Consider the following 24334-nt stretch of genomic DNA (forward strand, 5'->3'; position numbering starts at 1 on the left):
TATCATTTTTTTTTGAAAATAGGGTAAAATCGAATTATCATTTTTTTGAAAATCATTTATGCGTACAGCCCAAACTCTGAAACAGAATTCAAGATTTTGGAGATCCTTTTTGGAGTTTTCGGAAAAAATAGTCAACACACGTCTCTTAGAGCAACCCTCGCTTGTTATATTGTTGATCCATGTAAAAAATTCGATTTAGATGAGTTGACATATTGTTCATTGTTTTATAATTGTTTTAAAAATACTATTACCAGTTTTTATTTAATAAAAGGCGTCACTGCCATTGCTGTCACTTAAAAACGGTTTCAAAGCACCAAATTTTTCTTATGATACGTTAACGCTGCCAATGACAAGTAAATTTCTACGTTTGCGTACAGTTGTATATTAATGTAATTAGAAGAATCTGAAGGAAAGGATAATTTAACAATTAAAATTAAATAAAGCAATACAAATGGTGAGAAACGATTGGTTTAATGAATCTTTTGTTTATTTAAGAGATGCCGATTTTCAGGCACGTCGTTATGATTCTAGGACAACGACTTTTTCACCCGAGGGCCGTCTTTATCAAGTGGAATATGCTATGGAAGCTATTTCACATGCAGGCACTTGTTTGGGTATACTAGCAGAAGATGGAATATTATTAGCCGCAGAATGTCGTAATACAAACAAATTGTTGGACGGAAGTATATTTTCTGAAAAGATTTACAAACTAAATGATAATATGGTATGTTCGGTGGCTGGTATAACATCGGATGCTAATGTGTTGACTAATGAACTGCGCATCATTGCTCAACGTTATCAATTCAGTTATGGCGAATCAATGCCTTGTGAACAGTTAGTTTCGTATTTATGCGACATTAAGCAGGCGTATACTCAATATGGTGGTAAACGTCCTTTTGGCGTTTCTATTCTATATATGGGCTGGGATAAGCACTACGGTTACCAATTGTACCAATCGGATCCAAGCGGTAATTACGGAGGATGGAAAGCTACTTGCATTGGCAATAATTTTAGCGCAGCCATATCTATGCTTAAACAAGAGCTAAGTGAAAAAGATAAGATAACTTTAGAAAAGGCTAAAGATCTTGCCGTAAAGGTACTTAGCAAAACCTTGGATACCACTAAGTTAACCTCAGAAAAAATTGAAATGGCCACGTTGCAACGTAGCAGCGATAAAACAAAAATTAATATTTTGACCAAATCTGATGTGGATCAATTGATCGAAAAATATACTAAACAAGAAGCTGCTGCAGAAGCAGCCAAAAAGGAGAAACAAGCAGCCCAAAAGCCTTAAATTATCCAACTTTTTTTACTTTCTACTAGAATTCTAACATTATTTCTATAATAAATGGTTGAAAATGTGTAATTTACAAAAAAATGTTAGTCTTTAAATCGGACAGCGCAAATCATAATAAATAACTAAATATTTCTAATAAAAGAATTTAAACAATACATATATATCATATATGTATATATGTATATATGGAATACCAATTCCCGTTTACTGTAAATCCTAAATATGTAAAAATAATTCACATTTTATGGCTATACCATGAAAAATATTGTTAAATCTGTCCGGTGGCAACACTGCCTATCAAGACGAATATGAGAGACAAGCAAATCGGTGAAAATCCCTGAATTCCGTCGTGCTGCGCTACTAAAGCGCGTAAAAATCTATAAAGTTGTACAAATTCGTAAAACTTTTGCAAAATAAATATAATTAGGAGTTTTTGGAATTGAAAATCTACGTAATTGACATAAAATTGATATAAAATCGTGCAAATTGAGAGTGCATAAAATTTTTAGCATTTTGCCGCGACGTCGGCTGCATGCACGACGAGAAATTCAATTCGTATTTTGGTTGCTGCTGGTCTTTTATTCGAGTGTGTTGTGTTTGTGTGCTACAGGAGGTGGCAAGAATAAAGTAGATAGTTTTTATAGCTTGTACATATATATGTATATTTCTAAAGATCCGAATTTATGTAATTAAGAAAAAAAATTAATAAAATACATACGTACAAATGGAGCTAAATGAATAAATGAGTCAAAAGTGGTAAAACAAAAAGAATCGCGAAAAGGCTGCACATAAAATGAGTATCATTCCGTTCGCTTATGAGCTAATGTTCGTATGTGTGTATGTGTGTGTTTGCATGCATGAATGTGTATGTGCGCTCGAGAAACAAGCGAAAATTGTTAATTGGTAGAAATTTTCTAAATTATAGAATTGTGCAGATCTGGGAAACAAGGTATACAAGGAAAATCGAAATACAAAAAAAAGGATAAAACGAGAAGAAAATTAAGAAAACCTTAAGAAACGAGAAGAGTGTAAAACGAGAAACGGCGTTAACTTTAAAAGTGGCAGAACTAACCTCAATTACGGTTACAGTGCTGCAAAGATTGCGCGAAATCTATACGCTCAGTCTGCAGTAACTGCGAATATCGTAGCAGAGCTGTTGTCATAAAAATAAAAAATAATAAAATTAAAAATAAATAAAAAGGAAATCACCCAATAAAAAAAAATGTTGATGTGAAAACGAGCAAAGAGAAAATAAAATAACAAGCAAGCAAGAAATAAGCCTTCTTTGAGAATGTATGAGGGTTTGCATACACACGTGTGTGTGCTGTATGTGTGCGTAAGTATGCAATAGGCATTAAAAACGAAAAAGCAAGAGAAGAACATAAATACAAATAAATAATAAAACAGCTAATGAAATATATTCATACATATATGTATAAAGGAAATTAAAATTCATAACGAATTTGAACCAAATGTGGAGAAAAAAGCAGAAGCAGAAGAAATCAACCAACCAACAAAATGGATACATCAACAAAAAGCACACAATTGGATTTTAAAATACTGGTAATTAGAAGATACACATTATACTCTAACAATCACAATACAAATGTAAAAAGCAAACAACAACTAAACTAACTAACTAGCGGACGACTGGACGAACAAACATATTTTTATTTGAGTATTTAATTAAGCATAATTAAGGAAGTAATCGCCGTGAAATATATAAATAGAGAGAAAAAGAGAGAGAGGCACTCAGTCAATATATTATTTTCTTGGTTTTTAATGTCGCATTTAAATTGGTTTATATAAAAGTCTATGTTAGTTTATGTTATTCATTCTTACACAGTTCTTCTTATAATGTGGATGCTCTCTTGTTAGCCTTTTTTTTTTATTATTTTTTGTTATTGCTGAATCTCTTGTTGATATGCTCTTGTATGTCGTTTATTTTGATTTGTGTGTTTGTGCTTGTGTGAGTCTGTATAAATAGTGTAGTACAGTTAAGGTAATTTCTAAGATAAATAAAATTAGGGATGTCTCTAGTTATTTGCTTTCTTTAATGAGTAATGATTGTAGTTTTGTTCAAATTTTCTAAAGTTTGTGCAATTAATCCTATAAAAAAAAATACAAAAATACTATTATCAAAGAGGACATCTCTTAGCTGCTTTTAATTTTGCCGCAATTGTAAGCTGCATATGATTATGATCTCTTTATCCACACTTTTTTTTCACTCAAGACAAAATGTATCCCTACGTCAAAGTCATGATAGTTATTGCGAAATGGTTAAACTAATATAAAGAAAAGCAAAACTTATTTATAACGTATTCACGACGCAATTGCAACAAGTTCCTAAAAATAAAAAAATAAAAACTATGCGCCAATGATAGTAATTCTAAAATTCTCAATACTCTTTAAAGGCATACAATGCTTCGCAAAAGTGAAGTTTTATTTATGAAATTAAAATTCTGCGTAAACGTACAAAAGAACATTGCTCAGTGAAGTGAGCAGTCTGTTCTTTACATAAAAAGCATTCCATTCCATCATTCCGTTTAACATTTCAAAACCGTGTTCTCTAAACCACATGCACCTTAAGCGCGCAATTGTCAATAGGCGATTTTTGTTGCTTAAATGGAAATACGAAGGGACGTATAAACTTTACAATATTGCGCTAAGACTTTGCACAGGAAAGAATTTACCGTTTATTTCCAATCCGCTGAAGCAAAAAACCCCTCCGTTTGTGAATTATTGGGTTAAAATAACAAAATTTTTACATATCCGATATATGGCATAAACAACGCAAGTAATAGGCTTAAAAACGAAGTAATTGGAAACGATTATTAAAATGTAAAAGCATATATTGGAGGTTACCCAAATTTATTGATTAATCGCTGCTGTTAAGGAAATGCGATGGATGAGCGATGCATTTTCGAATAAATTTGCAAAGTCAGTTTAAAGCAACTGTGCAACATCCTACGTACGCAGCCGGCAAAAGAAAATTGAATTGTTGAAAATGAAATTTGCTGCAAAAGCATTACAGGTGTGCACACATATACTGTCCATACGTACATATATTTGTAAACAAATGTATTTATTAACCGCACTTCTTATCACACTCTTTTGCTTTGGCGGCGCAAGTAAAATAAAGATATATGTCTACATGTGGTAAGTTGTTCTTCACCAAAAATCTATCCTGGTACAACAATGTAAATATTACTTAAACACATATGGTTGTTAATTAGGATACAAATCCTAATTAGGATCTAATCACATGCGATCTATGATTTCTAATAAGTGTGAATATTAAAAAAGAATGTAAGGTAATCGCACGACGTCCATTGTTTTTACTTTAAATTCACCTTACTTTATGCAGAAATTATATAAATTGCTTTAATCAGTCAGTACTTTGATTTAGGCAGAAATTTAAATGAACTTCCTTCCACTTTTTTATTGTTTTCGTTTTTTTTTTTCAAGTTTGTTTTTGTTGTTTTATTGTTAAACTAACCCCCAACAGTCCAAATATAAAATAAAATATATGCAAAGTATTTTAAATCCATTTTTACATACACAATTTCCATTCTTCCTCATTCATAATGGTGTGCTTTTGCGCCCGGCAAGCTAAGTTATTCCTTAAATCCAAATCAACCTAACCAAAACGCAACTCGCTCTTACTCGGAAAAATTTCAACATTGCCGCACCCTCTCACTGCTGCATTTGTGGAACTGTAGACAAGCGAATACACACGTACACATACATATACATATTAACGCTTATATAGATTTGTGTACCCAAACACATTTATATGAAAGTGTACACTTCGCTATATACATATATCTTATTTTACTTCCGCTGCTAGGTTAACAGCCCCAACCCAGTCTTCGTCTTCACAACATACATGTAGATAGGTACGTACGTGCCGTGTGGGGACTAAAATTCTCACATCAGTCTTTCTCTAAAACTCATTCACATTTACTCTCACACTCATCTCGTAGCTTCCTATTTCTATTAAACCCATGATGTGTAGAGCTAACCAAGCAACCAACCAACCAACCAACCAACCAGCCTGTTATCCATCCATCCATACCCTATCTTTGTTTTTCTCATTCTCTATGGGAAACGGGTGGTGCACTAAGTCCATGTGTATATTTTCTATTTGTCGTTAACGTTATTGCTGTTGTTGTATTTTACGTTTTATTGTTTTTATTTTCTCTAATACATGCAATATATTATATATATATATAAGTACATATAAGTGTATATATACATATATATATATATATACGTAAATGTGTTTGCCGTTGCTTTTGTTGTTCTAAGTTTGTTGTTATTTTGAAAAAATATTTATTTTTATTAGTTTAAAACACACAAATACAAGAATATTATAAAGTAGTTATACACCCATAGACCTATAAAATACATAAGTATTATGCATAACCATCTATTCTCATCTACATATTTATACAAACGCGTGTTCGCATACATATATTTATATATATTTTCTAAATAAGTTTGCACCCAACCGTACGTATTTATATATACATACACATACAAATATATATATATATATATATATATATGTATATATTAAATATATATGTATATATATTAAATATTAGACAAGAATTCACAGAGTTGCCAAGTAGTTTAGCAATAAACGCATACTTAACCGAAGAACCACTAACTAACTCTATTTCGAATTATTTAAAGTTTTCTCTCTAATATTTACTTATGAATGTATGTATGTAAATATTTTAGAATATTTAAAACAGTTTTTGTATATTTTTGTATATTTTTGATCAGAGTTCGTTCACAGTTGTAATTGCTCTATATAGAGCAGTTGTAGTAAACAGATGATTGCATTGCGATTAGTTAGTAAATACCTTATAAAAGTTGAGAATTTCAAAGAATTTGAAAGATTTTGTTTTTCCATCACCGAGCTGATATCTTAGATATTTAAGAGATAGTTTAATCATATTCACGTCTATCTAATTCAATTGATTTTTTTTTTGTGTCGAATGAATGATCAGAGCGAGAGAAGGAAAAAGAGAAATTAAATCATTAAAATCACATGTTTGTACCTTCTTTACTGCTAATTTCAATCTTTAACAAAATTTATTTAAAAAACAAAGGGAAGTTCTTTGCCAACCAAATAAAAGGTAATGTTTTTACATCTCTCTTTTCCTTTCTTTTTTTTGTTTTCTTAGTATGCTGTCTTAATTAATTTCTTGTTTTTATGTTTTACAATTTTTTTATTGAGTTTATGATGAAAGATTCCTATTAAATTTTTATTGGCCAATTAAACAATTTCATGTGTTTCTTTCGAATTGTTCTTTTTCGAATAGATTTTTTTTTTTAAATAAATAAATAAAAGTGCTTTAATGGTTTGTTTTTTTCCAGCGTGAAGAAAAAAAATAAAAAAGAAGCAAATGGTTGTTATTAGCCTCTATAAACTATGTAAATAAATGTAAATTTATATGCTCTTACATATTTACAGTAGTGGTTAGAATATTAGTATGCACAGCATTTTGTCTTCTTTTAGAATCTTTTAGAAAATTTTAATAAAAATATTGTTCGCCGGGATCACCCAATATTTACATTGGAAGTTTTAAAGCAGCGCGAAATTTTGTTTTTTTATCAGGGTCTATAGGTTTGGCAGGGGTCAGCTATTTCATTTACTAGGAATCCAGAATTACGAAAAAAGCAAATCAAACGTAAGGAGTTTTCAAGAGAGAAAAACTGTAGGTATGAACGGTGTGCTTATCGCACTCTATACTGCATTCGGATGAAGAACTCGATAGAAACTCTCCAATCTCTGCAGTTCATTTTCACTTTCAAAACAAGATATTATTTCATTAAATAACTGAAGGTAACGGAAAGAAAATTAACTAATTGAAAATCAATAATCAATGCTTAGGAGCGTTATGATAAAAGCAATTACGTCAATCGCAAACAAAAAACGTCTTCATTTGTCTTATAATATACGAAAGTGAACCCAAGTAATAAATTATAATCCTCTATAAATTCTACATCGGTTTTTGAAATTTTTTATCCGACTTCTGCACAGAGAGCGAAAAAACGAACACTATTGGTCATAATTGCTTTTATTCACAGAGCATAAAGTTGGCAAACTGCATTCGAACTGGGAATTTTTTATAGAGCGCGACACAAACTTTACTATTATCGGTAAGTGTGAGATCCTTAACTAATCCATCGATAAGTAAAAAAATGGATCCTTATATTATTTCCTTGCAAGCAACTTTGCTTACAAGGTTCAAAAATTAAAGGTATTATCCTTAAGAAATAACAAATAAAAAAGAAGTATGACGCATTGACGATTTGTTTTTCTAAAGTTTACTTTTTTGGTTTCGGAACTGCAAATCTAAATTTATTTTTGCGAAATTTCATTGAATTTATTTTCGTTGATTCTTTAAGCAAATGTCTGCTCGCAACGCAACTAAAAGTACTTTTTTTGTTGAGGATGCCAGCAACACCCTGTTCGGGCGTTTTTCTTATTGGTTTGAAGAAGAAAAAAACCTTTAAAAATCAATTTTGGCGGGTATATTCTCTTTGCGATTTATCAGGAAAGTGCGTGCCCTGTAACGTTTGAATTTGGATGTATTCCTTTCCTTTGACATTGCCCGTACAAAACAATCATATTTATTAGAGTTTTGCAATTAGACAAATTTGGGGTATAGTAAGCGCGTTTTTTTTTCCTTTATATACTTATACAACATCGCAGTTTTTAATGTTCTTCGATTTTTATTGTAAGCAATGTTTTTACCACCGATAAGCTTCGGGATATTGCTCTTGAAAAGAATTCAAAAAAAAGTCAGAACTGCATTTTACCATTCCCTCGCCAAATATATCTTTCAAAGTGAAGAAATTTATTCGTTACATATTGCAGAACTACGATCTCGCTGCTGCGATGTTTTAACAGTTAAAGTGAAAGGAACAAATATATAAATATTTTGCTTGCGCTTTTGTGATATAATACTTTGATGACAATTTTTCTATAGCAGTCCTATATTCTTAGTACTGTGAAACGGAAAAAAAGAGGTATGTTCTTTGAAGCACTCACTGATTCTAAAATGAGCTGCAACGTGTTAAATGCCCACTACGGCAATCCGTCGTAGAGTAGAATATAATACGAAAATTACTGTCTTTTTAGTACATTAGATATATTACCATTGCTCTTGCGCCGTTTGTCCATTTGTTATTTAAATAAAGAAACAATTATTTCATATTCATAATTATAATTTTAATTTTTCAATGTATTATTCCTACAAATTTCTTCGCCTTTAACAATTTTGGATTGTCTTTTAAGACGAACTTTTTCGGCTTTTTCACTCGGGTGCTTTATGATGCACAACATTCTGTCAAAATCGGTGTGTGGCATAGTTTTTAATTTGTGGCCTGTTATTGTGTCGACAAATGGCTGACGGGCAAATAAGTAGACTAAGCCGATTGTTGCATATCTCGGTGAAAGGGCAACTTATCTTCTAAGCGATGTTGGGATAATTGCTGCGTACTGAATATCTGTGTTCCTTAAATCCCGATCCAATAAATACGATTACTGTTTACGTTATTCGCTATTGAATTTTTCATTTGACTCTAAAAGCTCGTATCGTGTTACATTGCCCTCTTTCAGCCAAATGCAAAGCACTATCGTGGACAGGTTGATGGTTTGGCTATTTGTCTTCAGGCAAGTTACAAAGCTGTAAGTTACAAAAAATCCTTTCTCTTCTTAATTTTGACGAGAGATTGCATCGGCGGCGAAACTTTTATTACTATATAATAATTGCTTTAATAGTGTGATGAGGATCTTCTTGCAAAACTTCCTGACGTTCTTAAATCTTCCAATTATCATTTTTTCGATGAAGCATTTTTCTCATAAGTTTTTTCAACTTGGCAACGATGCTTTACAAGCAAAGCAATTAATGTTTTCCAAGGAAATCTTTCCAGAAATGCGAGATACCGTGGATTTTAGAAATCGTATATAGTTTATTGATTTTGATGCTTATGACGCAAGGAGCAACCAGAAGGGAGACGAATGGCGAGATCACTGTATAATTCTGTAGTTAATCCTTAAGAGACGTCATTCGCAACGTTTACTGCTACGAAATGCAATGCCATATCTTACCTGAAAGCTATAGTTTGAGGAGAATTTTTAAGAGATTATTGAACGAGGTCAATATGCGAAAGGTCATATTTAAGTTTCTTATTTCCTGGAAACTAATAGCAACGTCGAATCATGTGTATGCACTTTCAATTGCAAAGGAACGGATTCATCGTATGTACTATAAAAGGGTTATGAAATTTACAAAGTTTACGAACAATGTGTTCGGTGTTTTCGCTCTTACCGTCGAGCCTAATATTAATATATCGATCTTTAAATATAGGCTATGCTGCTTTGTTTGGCGATTGCAGAGATCAAATAAAAACTCACTGTTGAGTAGTAATCAGCTTTTTGAGTAATTTTTATGTTTAATATGCACTCAATTTTCATTGCTAATATGTGTATATAATTCAAAACAGTTTTTTAAAAAGTCTTAACTAAAACTTGTACTAAGTGGGCTAATTCTTTGCCCAACACTGTATTTATTTATATACGTATGTATTGGCTGTCTTGCTTAATGATTTATTATTATATTTATTTTGGTTTTTTAATTTTTTTTAACTAAAATTTATTGCTAAAATATGCTTACGAGTACGTATGTGTGTATGAAAATGCGATGGTAGTAGTGTTAGCGTTTGTTCAGCTATATATGCATGCACTAGTTTTTGCCAAATAGTAGTATGGCAGCTTCTAAAAATGCATTTGTCCCACTTCCCACTCAGAGCCAATACAACTATACGTACATTCACACAAAAACAACAACTATGTGTGCTCGCTGTTATTACAAAAACAAAATAAAAACGCTACAACAAAATAATAAATAAAAATAATATATTTTCTATTTGAGTGCTTTCTCTTCTTGATAAGCAAGTTTTTCTTTTTCCTCTATGTTTATCATGTTTTTACCGCTGCTTCTGCTTTTGTCGTCGTTGCTGCTGTTTGTGGTGTTGAGCTGGTGCTGCTTCTTTGTCTCTTCCACTGATTACCCTTCCCTTTACGGGTACATCTGTTTGCTATTCATTGTTAGTTGTCGTTGCTTGTATTCTACCCTAACTATACATGTATATATATATATATATATATCTATATATATATGCGCGCATAGATATATATAAATATATACATAGGCATATATGAACGTACGTATGCATATATATATAAATTTATATTTATATATACGCATATGCGCGTATACGTCTTATGTATGCACACATATATTTGTATATGTGTAGACACTATACTACAGCTGCTTCATTTTGTATTTTCTCTTCTTTTTTTTTCTCATTCTCGAGCTGCTATCTCCCTTTTCCCTTTCCCATGTCAGTTCTCCCTCACATAGTACCTATAACACAGAGCACACATAAGCCCGCAGCAATAAATTTAATTCACTTTAATATAAATATACACAAGAAAAAAAAAAGAAGAATAATAAAAAATGAAATAAAATATTATCATTTACTGCGTATCAGGTAAAAGTAACCGATCAAATACCCTACTGTTGCTAAATCTTAAATACAAACACAAGGAAAAAAAAAACTTGTTTTCTCCCTTCAACAGATTTTTTCGTGAGCGAACGACTGATATTAATGAACAATCAGATAATTGTATAAATCGTAATAAACATGTTTGAGCTCTAACGAATTTATAATGTAGGTGTTATGTATGTGTGTGTGTGTATGTGTGTATGTGTGTATGTGTACGCTTCTTTGCGAACAGAAAATATTAAATAAATTAATTTGTCCATAAGCGTATTAATTGTTATTTAAAAGAAAGAAATTTGGTAGCTCCCCTCACTTTGCCATATCTTATTGATATAAATGTAGATGTGTATGCATGCTTGTGCATATACTATGATTATATTAAAGTATATTTTGTATATATTTGTATATATATATATATATATATATTTATATAACAGCTAAAATGCATTCTATTTGCTTGCGCTATTGCTGTACAATCGTTGCATGAGAAGCAGCAGCTGCAGCAGAGCCAAGTATAACAACCAACCACAGCAACAATAGTAAAAACAACAAAAAACAAGTACAACAACTTGCAACAATAACAACAGCAAGTACACAATATTACATGTGCACTCGTATATACACATTTATACTATGTATGTAAACATATATATATATATATATATATATATATATCGTAAGATGGAAACATATTTTACGTAGTATGTACGCGTATGTGTATATACATATATATGTGCATCTGTGTTCGTTTGCCTTCAAGTATATATGTGCAGATCTATTTATGTTAGTAAGAATGTATAAAACGCTTGTAGAGGCTAGAGAAGAGGAAGCATAAACGAAGAAACACATGAAATATGAGAAAAAAAAAAAACAACCTTTTACAATAAACACGCTCCCAACAACAATTACACTTAGAAAAATGCAAACTATTCTAAAATAACAACAAGAATGGCCCTCAATCTTAATATTAAATTTAGTGGGTGGACGTTGATAGTGCTCTTACATCCGGTGAATACATTTGATTAATTTTAGTTTTAGGCTGATATTCTTAGAGTTTGTAATATACTTGCAACTACAATTACCTACGGTCTTGAATTATTCAATAAAGTGACATTGGCAAGGTAGGTACTTACGTCCAGTTAATTTCTATCCTGTAACACTTACCATAAAAACTCCAAACTAAGTTGCAGGAACAAAGATCATCCCTTAGCTTATATTTTCTTGGAGGAGTGCCAGAGAAGGCAACAAACAAACTTATAGGATATTTCTCGATGAAATTATAGCTTATCGGGATTTCTTTCTATTAACTAACACTGACGTACTGTTAAAAAGAAACGTTAAACGGTAGAAAAAATCTCAAATCAAAATGTTAAAATGAAAATATAGTTTCAAACTCTATTAGTTCGGTCTTACAAATACAGAGCTCTCTGGACACTTTTCAAGGTATCACAAAATTCTATGATTAGCGCTGTTTTTGTCGCAATCGATAAAAAAATTTGCAAAAAACTATAGGGAGCTTATATAGAATTAGCATTTCCGACTTCGCTTCACTCTCGTAAAATTTGTGAGACATAATCACGTATGAAAAATTTCGCTAACCTTTAGCTACGTGATTACCGCCACGACTTTTTTTAATTTCAAAGCAAAAATTACTAAACAGAAAATTCCAATGTATTTTTAATAAGAGCAAGTAATAAAGTTATATTCAGGGGTGGCCGAATCTGGGATACCCACCGCTATGCTTTTCGCATTCTACTCTCCATGTTCGTTTATTTCGTACCCGTACCGCTGGTATTATTAAAAAATATTAATCGCAGTGCCTACCATATTCATTTTACAATTAATCCATTTCTGTTGAGAAGTGTACAAAAAAGTTTTAAACATTCGATCTTGTTTGCCTTATGATAAATAATTATAAAACCTCAAAAGAGTGAAAAAATAAAATGTGGGCATGGCTGATTTTTTCCATTTTTGCACGTAAAGAGAGCCGACTGTTCGAAAATTCAGAAATTTTTGTTAAGAAAAACAGAGTTGCGTTCAGTTTACGATTCACTGCGGGCTTCTGCTCTGACCAATTTGCACCATTTTCAATACCGAACTGTGCGCAGAAAGTTTCAACGTTTCTCCGAAATTTGAAGTCGATATCTTCATATTTGCCACCAGGAGAGTGCCAACAACACACACCAGACAGACGGGCAGAGATGACTAAATCAACTCAGAAGTTCACGCTGATTACAGGGTCGCTGAAGTTTGCTTTTGAGCAAATGAGTGTACCCCCACCTCACGGTCCAAAAAAATGTATTCCCTGAATGAGTTATTTTTTACTATTAATATTACTATTATTTTTTAATTTAGCTACTTTTTGTGCGTGTTTCAAAATGCTTGTTCACTTCTTCACTAACTTGACTTGATGGATTTAAATATTGAAAAAAGGCCATAAATGAAAAATATATGATTAAAATAGACAAATTTGGTGCATACCTCATTCAATTCCTTAACTTCGATAATCCATCCAAGTATCCTGACAAAGCCCGACTGAAAAATAAATCGAAAATGCTTCATCTTGTTAATGTAACTTCATTTAAAGCAAATATTCCCTGTAGATTATTAAAACTGCTGCTATCTCTGCTCTAATAATTGTGTTTAATTAAACAAAACAAATATCCATCTTTGACCAAAAATGACAAAAAGTGACGCATGTTTGTTTAACCCTAACAATATTTTTTTGCCTTTTCCTCATATAGGTTGAACAATCGTTTGGTTTATTGGACAATTTAAATGCTACAACGCGGCGCGATGCATTGCACTATTTGTTGCAAGGTCTAAAGTTTAAATATACCGATGATTGTAACCACGTTGTGCGTAGAGTTTTTGCTGATATCGTAGACACACCTTCTAAGGAATCAATACATTTGGTTGTCAATACGAAAAAGGAAGAAATTAAGAGTGATGCTGAAAATACGTCGACCGATTTGAATCAAAACTTCGAAAAAATCCTCTGCAAAGAGGAGTTTATGTGCCTGGACGAAGACGAAGTTTATTCAGATGATGTTGACAATGATAACACAAGTACACTCAGTAAACGGATGCGGTATGCGGCAATTCGTGGAGCGGCTAATCGTGACCCACTCGATTTTATACCTTCTGGGTTAATTGATCCTCGACGTCTGAGTCGAGTTCATACCGTTGAGGGTGGTAGCAATTGTTCCGAAGTTCTTACAGATGTTGCTCTCGAGCGCAATCGTCAAAGAGCATTTGGTCATCAATACAATAACCAAAATAGTAGATCGCAATACCCGCGCCGATTGATCGAGAATCTGCCGCATTATTTACGCTTGGCAGAGAAATATGTCTTCCATCCTGACTCTGAATTCACTGTTCATTTCCATCATAGAACCTCAGAATTAAGTATTCATGTTTTTAAGGAGCAATTTCGTATACAATTAAAAGAAGCTCTCAAGTCGCATCATAAACCATTTCTGAAAGAATTCATCAATGATTTCATTTTGACGGGCCGCTTGTTAGGGGTAACACCGCCAAAGAATGTTCTACAAACCATACGTGCCGAACGGGAAGTGGAATGGCGTCAACAGGCCCTACGTAAACAGGAGATTTTGAAGCAAAAACAGTTACTGTCGCGGCAACCTAACCGCCGTATGCTATCTGTGCCTATATGTGGCAACACGATTGCTGTTGAATCAGAAACGGAATTTGAAGTAGAGGCTCCGGCCCCTCAGGAGATAATGAAGTTTGAAGAGATCATCGAAGAAGGAATGGGTCCTGGCCGTCTTATTGACGGTTTAGTAATGGAGCCAGAAATTGAAGACGTAGTTGGTGAAAGAAGTACCAGTATTAGTGGTACGAGCGGCAGTGGCAGTAGTAACAGCTCTGCTGGTAATGGCTTAGAAGCGATTCCCAGTGAGATGGTTACAACAGATAGTGCTTCAACACTAACTGCCCTTCAAAGTGGTGGTAGTGATGCGAATTCATTGGGTAATAGCAGCTTTAGTAACAATTTATCACACACTCAACAACAACAACAAGATCAGCAACAAAGGTAAATTGCATTTTTCCAATTCAATAATTTTCAAGAAATTTGATCCTTGCTTCTTCTTTCCAGCAACAGTAATCTTGGGATAAATGGTCTTACGCCTATAAGCAATAATTCAACTAATAGCGTTAATATAGTGAACGATATGCAGGAAGAACAAACGATTGTCGACAATAATTTCGCGACATTTTCTCCTAAGGAGCAGCAACAACAGGGCAATAATCATCAACACATGCAGCAGGAATCACAATCATTGCAAAATAATGATCTAGAAGTGAGGCATTTAAAGGCAGATGGTGTAACAATTAATAACTCGCTTCAACTTCAGAGTACAAAGCCATCTATTCAACATAATATTAATAACATCATAAACAATAGTATGCATCCACAACAGCACTTTCAAGCACAGCAGCAACAGCGGTATATGCATATGCAGCAACAGCAAAATCATTTGAATTCTCATATCCAAGCGCAAAATCATCCATTGGCTATGATCGGCGGCATGATGGAAAGTGCGAATCAAGAGCATCAACAACAGTTACAAGCGCAACGCGTACAGCAGCATGTCACTAACAGTTTGGCAAACAGTATTGACAGTATACTCGACGGCACAACGGCCAGTAGATCCCAACCGTCTGCTCAGCAAATGCAATTTATGCATTATCAGCAGCAACAGCAGCAACAACACTTACCACCTCATATACAAAGCGTCTCACAGCAACAACAATTGCAACAGCAACAAACACATCCAAATGCGATGATGTCACCCATGAACATTGGTGGCATTCCAACTGCAGCCGTAACGTTGCAAATGAGGGGTACCTTGGATACGAAATCCGTTAATGCTTCTTTCGAACAAGACGACCATGATATTTCACACGATGAAGACGAAGATGATCACGAAAACGACACTAATGACGGTATGGAGACCAAAACTCAGCTAATAGATGGTGGCAGTAGCAGCAGTACATCGCTCCAGGCGCCATCGAGTGGATCTAATCCGGGTGGAGGGGTGTCCACTGCACAAGTTGGCTCCGCAACGGGTTCTAAGAAAGAGAAGCCAAGCTATAGTTGTTTATTGTGCCCGAAATCTTATCGTAAACGGAAATCGCTTCTAGATCATTATAAAATTCATCCAGGTTATTGTCACGATTGTGGCAAGCCGAACGGTACTTCGCTCGAAGTAATAATCTACATTTTAGAACAATTGTTTAAGTTTAAAAAATGAAAACATTAATTTTCATCTTTGCAGGAAATCATACATCACAATCGTACGATGCATGCCAAGGAATATCCATTTGTTTGTGAGACATGTGGAGAATCATATTCGCGTCGTCAACAGTTTCATGCACATGTCGAATCTCACAACAAAAAAGATATCAAAAGTGAGTTTGTGTTTGAGACCAAAATCGTTTACGATGTTTAACAAGAAGTCAAGTGTAAATTTCACCGCAAACTAACTTTCCTTGCCATTATCCGTTATTAACCGTTTTTGGTTCTTCGTTTCGATTTTGCTTTTCTTTATTATCTGACATCATTTTAGCTGAAGAGAGACGTGTATAGATTTTTAATTGTGCTTTTTTATTTTGCAGCCTACTCCTGCCATGAGTGTGGGCAAAAGTTTACTCACAAAAAGATGCACCAACAACATCTGGATGATACCGGTCACAAGGCCGATGGCGCGATTTGCGAAGTGTGCGGCGAGGAATTTCCTTCCAAAAATGCACTCTATCAGCATATAATACGGGTCCACAAAAAGGACAATTTCTTTGAATGCCACATATGCCAGAATCGTTTCACACTTAAAGCAAATCTCGAACGCCATGTTCAGCTACACACGGAAATCAAACGCACTTACGTTTGTGATATTTGTGGATCATCGTATTTTACATATCCAGCATTAAAAGATCACTACAGTAACGCACACACTGATGCTTCCGAGTGCAAGTGTACGTTATGTGGCAAACGCTTTGGTTCGGTGAAATCGCTACAGCGTCATTTGCCATCGCATTCAGAAGAAAGGCCTCATTGCTGTTGCTATTGCGATCAGGTACTTTAATTGCTATTGTCAACTAAACCGCGTAATGCAGTATTGTTAATAAGTTTTTAATTTGCCTGTTATATTTCTAGACTTTTAAATGGAAGACGCATTTGGTACGTCACAAGCAAACTGTTCATGGAAACCAACCGTCACCGAAAAAGGTTAAGCGATTTACGAAAGAGGGCGATGGTAAGGGAGATACTCGAAATGAACTTAATTATGAACTATTTGATATTTTTCCTTCTTGGCAGAACTGGTATCAATGGCGGATGTGCCAGGTCCGCCACCGGCTAAGGTTGCTAAAAAGTCAAATGTCAGTAAACCAAAGCAACAACCGAATCAGCAACAGCAGCAGCAGATAGGCTCCATATCCACACCGCCGCCGTTGTCAACAACACCGGGAACATCGTCTTCTTCCCAACAAGAGCAATTTAACGCAGCAATTATCAGTAATAATAGTTCACAATCGTCGACGGCGTCTACATCGCAACATTCATTGTCTGCAAATGAACCTCAGCCCGGTTCCATGTATAGTCAGAACTTTAGCACAGAAAAGTTGTTAGGACAGCAACAACAGCAATCCGTTCATACATCACATAGTGCACAACATTTGCAATCGCAATCGCAACAACAACAACAACAACAACAGCAGCAGCAAAGGCCCACACCGCCTCCAACACATCATCAACAGCAGCAGCACCATCGTCACACGCCTAACAGTAGTCATACACCTGATAATATAATGCCTCGAATGAACAATTTTGCCGGCGGTTTAACCGCTCAACCGGAAGCGCAGTTTCACTTTGATCAAAACACGGTGGGCAGCTCTCCTTCAGTAATGACAAATCCAGCTGCCTATCAACAGCACCAGATTCTAAATCAATACCAACAACAGCAGCAGCAGCATCACCATCAGCAGCAGCAACAGCAGTTGCACGCAGCACAACAACAGCAACAGCTTCGAAGTCATACGCCGCAAAGTCCATTGCATCAACCAACGCAAATGCAGCCTCAACACTTCACATCACCCCATCAGCATTTGCAAGCAGCCCAGCATCAACAGCAGATAAATCATCATCAACAACTGCTCCAGCAGCACCAGTTGCAGCAGCAACAACAACAACAACAACAACAGCAGCAGCAGCAACATCAACGTCACAATCAGCAGCGATCGCCACATCACCACCAAACACAAGCCCAACAGCTGCAGCAACAGCATCAGCAGCCTTCACACTCGCCACAGCATGCGCGACTGCAATCCCCTCAGCCACAACCTCACACGCCACACACGCCTCGACCATCTTCAGCACACCAGATTCAGACGCCGCAGCAGCAAAATCCAGGGGTGAATCATCATCATCAACCACAACAACAACAATATCAACAACAGCAGCAATGCGTTCCAGATGCCTGGGGCAATATGAACTTTGTCTCACACCCTAACACTAATCCAGGAGCGCATCAACAGCAACAACAGACACAGCCACAACATGGCAGTGCCAGCAACAGCGCAACTCCCGATGTCAAAGACAATCCTAATAAGTTTTATATAGTGGATTCTGCCGAATTTCTGGGTCTTCCGATGAATGTCACAAGTGCTAATTCAGCGGCAGGTGCTTCTGCTGGGCAAGTGAGTAATACGCAACAGCCGCAACAGCCGGCACAACCGCAAGCTATGGTGGGTGCGAATAAGGCGACGCAACAACAGCAGCAGCAACCGCAGCAGCAGCAAGATCAACCACTTGGGGGTGATTTAATGGGCTTTCAGGTAAAGTAATAGTTTCAAGCCTAGAATATTAAGCTAATCAGGCTGTCGAACTTCCTAATGTTTTAACATTGCTTATTTTTATTTAGAATATGTGGCCGCAGCCAAGCGCAGCAAATCAATTGGCTTTTGGGAGCGCCGCCCAGCCGCAACAGCAACAACAACAACCACCACCACCGTCAAATTCGCAGCAACACCCTCAACAACCAGGTTCGAGTAATCAAGCGGCAGCTGCAACTGCAGCCAGCACCACTGATCCTCACAGTTACAACAACATTGGCAGTATATTAACAAATCTCATCGATAACAATCCGAATCCAATGGAATATAACTTTGAAATGATGCAACAAGGCACTGGCGTTACTGCTGCAGGGATAACTTCAGCGACCGGAACACCATCAGCTGCTGTGTCCCAAACACCACAGCAACCGCCACCTGCTCTACACAATCCCCAGCAGCAGCAACAACAACAACATCATCCTGCTGCTTACGGTCTCCAGGCTAGTGCTAGCGCGGCGGGTTTGATACGTCATTCAGCTGGGGTTTACGGTGCGACCAGTGCTCTTTACGAGGTACATCATCCGGCCCATCACACAGCTGGTTTGACTGATATGAGTGAGCAGCAGAAGAATAGCTTCCAACCATATCATCCTCATGCAGCGTTGCAACCGCACGCACTGGGAGCGCATCCCCTCGCCCCAACAGCCCACCATCCATTAACAGCAGCATCTCATTTGTTACCACATGCTGGCCATCACGTCTACGACCGCGGAGGCTATTCGGTATTAGGCGCTGAAGAACCAAAGACCGTGTTACCTCCCATTACCGATTACATGCATCACATGCAACAGCAGCAACATGTACAGCAGCCAGACTTGCTTTATTATCCAGTAAAGAACGACTGACATTCAAAGTAGGCCGCGGCGTTAGGCGGTGGAGGTTGTCCGGATACTGTAAGGCAATTTCATGCCAGTCATCATCCTCCACCACCTCCCCCTACACATCCCTCATATCATCCACAATTTCCTTACCCATATGGCCATCAACAATACGCTTCGCAGGGTAAATCTGCATTATCACACCCACATTCACATTCGCATCACCACCACCATCCGCATTCACAATCTGAACTGTTGCATTGGTGGCCACCACCCACCTCTACAACATCAGCTAGTTCAGCACCGGCTCCAGCAGCCTCGACAAACACACACTATTAAAACTGAGATTGTATTCTTTTTTCTGTAAATTTCGTTTCACACATACATACGTCTGTAAGTAGTTATAAGTTTCAAAGTTCATTTTCTTTTTAACCATGGTATATATGTTGACACTTGTCATCACAGTGATTGTAGAGTCGGAGAGTTAATGTTAGTCACACTTTGACATATTTTGCGTTCGTTACAACTGAGTTGTCCTTGATGCCATCACGCTTGCAACCAATCCGAAATTCGCAGGATGAATGTTTTGGGTTATAAAAAAAAGTAGCGGTGTAGTTATATCGTTCCGCCAATTAGTGGTAATTACTATCGCTTAAGATGATTTATGAAACTAAGCCAAAAGTTCGTAGAAAGGAGAATTTAGGGGAGCGTTAAAAACGCTCTGTATATTACAATGTTTTCCCCATTCAATCATGATACCTTCGAGGAGACTTCCTTTAAGTCTCCCAAACGCTTACCAATTGCCTGGCTGATAGGCATCCAGACATTTCTTCTCTGAGTACATCATGATAGCACCAGTCTTCGCACTTGATTGATATAAACAATTTTATTAATATAGTTTCCGGTTGTTCTTTTGAAAGTTTGAGCGAAATGTAATGACTATGGGTGTATTTTCGTCTGCAATCAACTCAGTCAATCCTTTCAATTCAAATGCTACAGTTGAGTATCATACTAACCTATTTTGTGCTTTTTTTTTTGTGCTTTTGAAAGAGTGTTATACAACATGTCGTGGGAAAGCTAACCCGGCCAATAGTGTTGTCATATACGTTGAATCTGATTACTTTTGCATCAACCTTTCACTTTATGCTAAATCCGTAATTATTTCTAAGGATGTTCTTCTTTTTTTTTTTTTTTGAATCAAATCCCTATTCCATTTTTGATTTTTGTTTTTTTTTTTTTTGTTATTTATACCAATGTCCTTCTCGGAAATCAAAATGGGTACACGAAGGAATGCCAGTGTAATGGGCGAATGCCGAAGTAATGGTCATTGCCGCGAACCAAACTGTAAATGCTATTTTCGAGCAGAGCTGTGCGATTGCAAACAGCTTTCGAATTTTCGAAACACAAAAACCATTTAACGACCGACAACATATCGCAAGTATATATTCCGAAATGATGATGAGCATTCTTCATGGGTGCAATGTAATTCCATTGCTTATTAACAGGATCGTAATGTTCTGCGGTTCTCAAACTATTATCGCTAATATACATTGCCTGTAATATGAGTGATTGCAGGTAACATGCGTGATTATCGGCGATAGTGTAAAAACCGTAAAACTCTCTGATCAGGTTAATAAGAAATGGAATAACGTTGTACCTATGAATGATGCTCGCCATCGTATTAAGAATTGTGCACCGAACTTGTTTATAATATAATGACCATATAACGGTTTCAAACGCTGGTTGCCTCTAAGGCAGTAGGATGAAGTTCATCGGTGTCGCTTTTCTTTTAGCGATTCGATCGATATGGAGTCCCATATGAAGCGTAAATCTTTGAAATTTGAATGTTTGACTATAACTATGCGGATAACCACTGACGTAGGTGTACTGATATTTCTGCAATCCTTGCAGTCGCACATCGTTGGTTGAAGATAGTATTTACAGTTTTTTTTGTGGGATTTATAGCATTACTCCGTTTACCAATTTCGATTCCAGTGTAATTACAGAATACAATATACCTTTTGGGGATTATCTATCATATCTAAGGTAGGAAATATGCGATGTTATTAATAAGTAGTTTTCGAACAAAATTTAGAAAATGCGTTGTTTCGACGAGATAAGCGAGCTAACTAAGATGTCTGTCTCTTGCATTGTCCAATTATTAAGCAAAAGGACATTATGTTCAGTTATTCACCATTCCATTATAAATTTCCACTTGATAAAGTCTATTTAAAAAAAACTAAATTCCTGAGCGATTTTAAATAATGGTCATTTCAAGAAGTCACACCATCACGTTTAAAACCGAAGACATTTTCCGCTTTTCCTCACCTGTTCTTTTTTTTAATTGATGGCATGAGCAATTAAACTTGTTTTCTTCTTTTTTTTTGGCCAGAAGAGAGAAGTACGTTTTTTCTAAATTTGAAACTCTACCGCACTGAGATTTGAGCCCGCGAACATAAACTTTGTAGTCGCGATTGTTGCCTGCTCGGCTACTTATACGGATAATTGCTTCTGTGCGAATGTTTTCACAGATCGTTTTGAAACTTCGAAAGAACTAATATTTAGCATAGAGTTTTACCATTCTTCTCGTTTTTTCTCTTTTCTCTCGTAGCGGAGACTTTTATTCTTCTTCTCGTTAAATAAATTCATAAGCTTTTTCAAGTGATCAAAATTTAGATATAATATGCCTAACATTTGCTTTTCTTCTAATAAATATTAACATAAGAAAGAGATTGTATTCTTTTAATACCCATCGCCAATTTGTGCTGAAATGAAGCAAATCTTCAACAATTTATATTACATCGTCGTATAAACGATTAAGTTATTTACAGTCAATCGTTTTGCACGAAAATTGTTTTAAAAAAAATTAATTTTTCACCAAAGTTGTCTCTCCCCCTTTTAAGCGCGAGCTAAGCAATTGTTTGGCCAAATACTAAATACATTTTTTTGTCGACGGATTCCAGAGTATTATTGGTGAATTTTCCTTTTTACATCTTTCGTAATTTCAACTTCAACGGAAACACGATAGATGGGACGAAAAATTAAAAAACTTGAAAAAATTGTGCTTTTGCAACGTGCGAGCGAACTTGACTTTCTAGATCACCTTAGTCAGTTCAGTGTTCTGCACCCACCCTTTCTTGCTTTTGACGATTTTTGTTTCTTTGCGTTTAAAACCGTTGAGGAAATCAGCTTCAGAAGTGAGTGATGTACACGATCCACGGAAGGATTTTTGTCCCCTTTTCACAGCGATTCGAAACACACAGGAAATTTTCTTTGCTTTTGAAACACGAAATCTGAGCTGTTTCTTCTGTCAATCTGCGCCCTGTAAAATACAAAATGTACTCAAAACATTGATTAATATGAACAGAAGTTTAGAAGAAGTTACTAAGTACACTCCTACCAGCTGATAGTGGAAGAATTCATTACATTCGTTACATAAGAAATTTGCCTTCATCTCTTTATTCCACGCAGAATTTTGTTCTTCTAAGCAACTTTATGAGGTTGCTGTCGATATTTTAACAGACGAACGAATATTTCCAAATTTTATCGATCTTCATTGTATTCAACTATCCGCTTAGGCTAGATTTGAGAGCCAACCTTAACAGGTCCCTATTTTTTTCTTATTGTAAGCTTCTTTTGATTTATTCATTTTAAAGCGAAATAGCGTCCCTGCGCATTCAAATATAGCTTTTTAACAGTTTGGAAAAACGAATTTAATTTACCGAATACAATGAGTGAAGGGGTCTCTAGCATTAACTTTTAAAAAGACATATAATCGAAGCGCTTGAGGCGTATGTCTGCCAGCAAGGAACTAAATAAACAAACAAAAAAAAAAAAATGCTGGCAATAAAGTGAAAAAAATGAATAGAAAAAATTAGAAATAAGAAATTGAAAATTGTTGTAAAAATTTGTTATGAATATTATTCGTAACGCTCACACTTGCATATAAATATATAAATAAATCACAATAATCGCTCCTTATGAGTAAACTAAGAATACATACGCATACATACTTGGTGTATAAAAATAAATAAGAAAATAAGAATATATATATATATATATATATATATGTATATATATTTAGATAAGTAAACATAACAATGCATATGTAATGTAGTGAATAACTATTGACATTGACTAGCACACATTACAGCCCGTAAAAAACACGTACAAGTATGGACGAGGTGGCTTGTGTTTAGGATTGTAATCAAAGGAAGAAGAAGAGGAACAATAATAACTTAAACAATTAGCAGAACTGAAAATTGCAATGTTTGGCCACACACACACACACGCACACATACATATATGCATACATACACAAATACATACTTGCATACACACATACACAAATACATAATAATTAATTATTAGGAATGCCATGCAAGATGGGGATTTAAAAAATTTCCCATTCTTTTGCATAGCATATAATTACTCTAGAGATAAAAGAAATGCATACATACTTATTCATGTTTTCTCACCTACCTACCTACTACATATACATGTTTAATTTCGCCGTCATAATATCATGTTCAAAGAATATGTTAATATGTAGAATTTCAGATTTGCACGCGTAAATCCCTCACATAAAAATATAAAATCCATCTCTCGATGAAATTTTGTACACAAACCCAGCACGTAATAACTTCAAAATATAACTTGATTCATCATAAATTCATTGAGTAAAACATTGAGTTCATCACAAAAGGAGGCA

The 24334-nt window shown here is 35.3% G+C and overlaps 2 protein-coding genes across 6 annotated transcripts; both read left to right on the top strand.

The window, feature by feature from the left end:
- The first annotated feature begins 342 nt into the window (after nucleotides 1-342).
- LOC119640967 (proteasome subunit alpha type-4) lies at nucleotides 343-1309 on the top strand. The gene is made up of 2 exons (XM_038039369.1): nucleotides 343-454; nucleotides 512-1309. The coding sequence occupies exons 1-2, from the start codon at nucleotides 452-454 to the stop codon at nucleotides 1292-1294; spliced, it is 786 nt and encodes a 261-aa protein (XP_037895297.1). The 5' UTR covers nucleotides 343-451; the 3' UTR covers nucleotides 1295-1309.
- A 292-nt stretch (nucleotides 1310-1601) lies between these two features.
- On the top strand, nucleotides 1602-23475 carry LOC119640901. Of its 5 annotated transcripts, none has more exons than XM_038039212.1 (9): nucleotides 1602-2633; nucleotides 2739-2860; nucleotides 13633-14945; nucleotides 15009-16122; nucleotides 16192-16324; nucleotides 16532-16989; nucleotides 17070-17169; nucleotides 17232-18748; nucleotides 18835-23475. In XM_038039212.1, exons 2-9 carry the CDS (start codon nucleotides 2816-2818, stop codon nucleotides 19648-19650), a joined length of 5496 nt encoding a protein of 1831 aa, XP_037895140.1. In that variant the 5' UTR covers nucleotides 1602-2633; nucleotides 2739-2815; the 3' UTR covers nucleotides 19651-23475. The 5 variants fall into 5 exon arrangements, with proteins under 5 accessions (XP_037895140.1, XP_037895142.1, XP_037895141.1 ...); XM_038039214.1 differs by having other exon boundaries at nucleotides 1602-2122; nucleotides 2205-2860; XM_038039213.1 differs by having other exon boundaries at nucleotides 1602-2122; nucleotides 2223-2860.
- Nucleotides 23476-24334: the final 859 nt, after the last annotated feature.

This window comes from Glossina fuscipes, unplaced genomic scaffold, assembly GCF_014805625.2.
Source record: "Glossina fuscipes isolate IAEA_lab_2018 unplaced genomic scaffold, Yale_Gfus_2 133, whole genome shotgun sequence".
Lineage (NCBI taxonomy): Eukaryota > Metazoa > Arthropoda > Insecta > Diptera > Glossinidae > Glossina > Glossina fuscipes.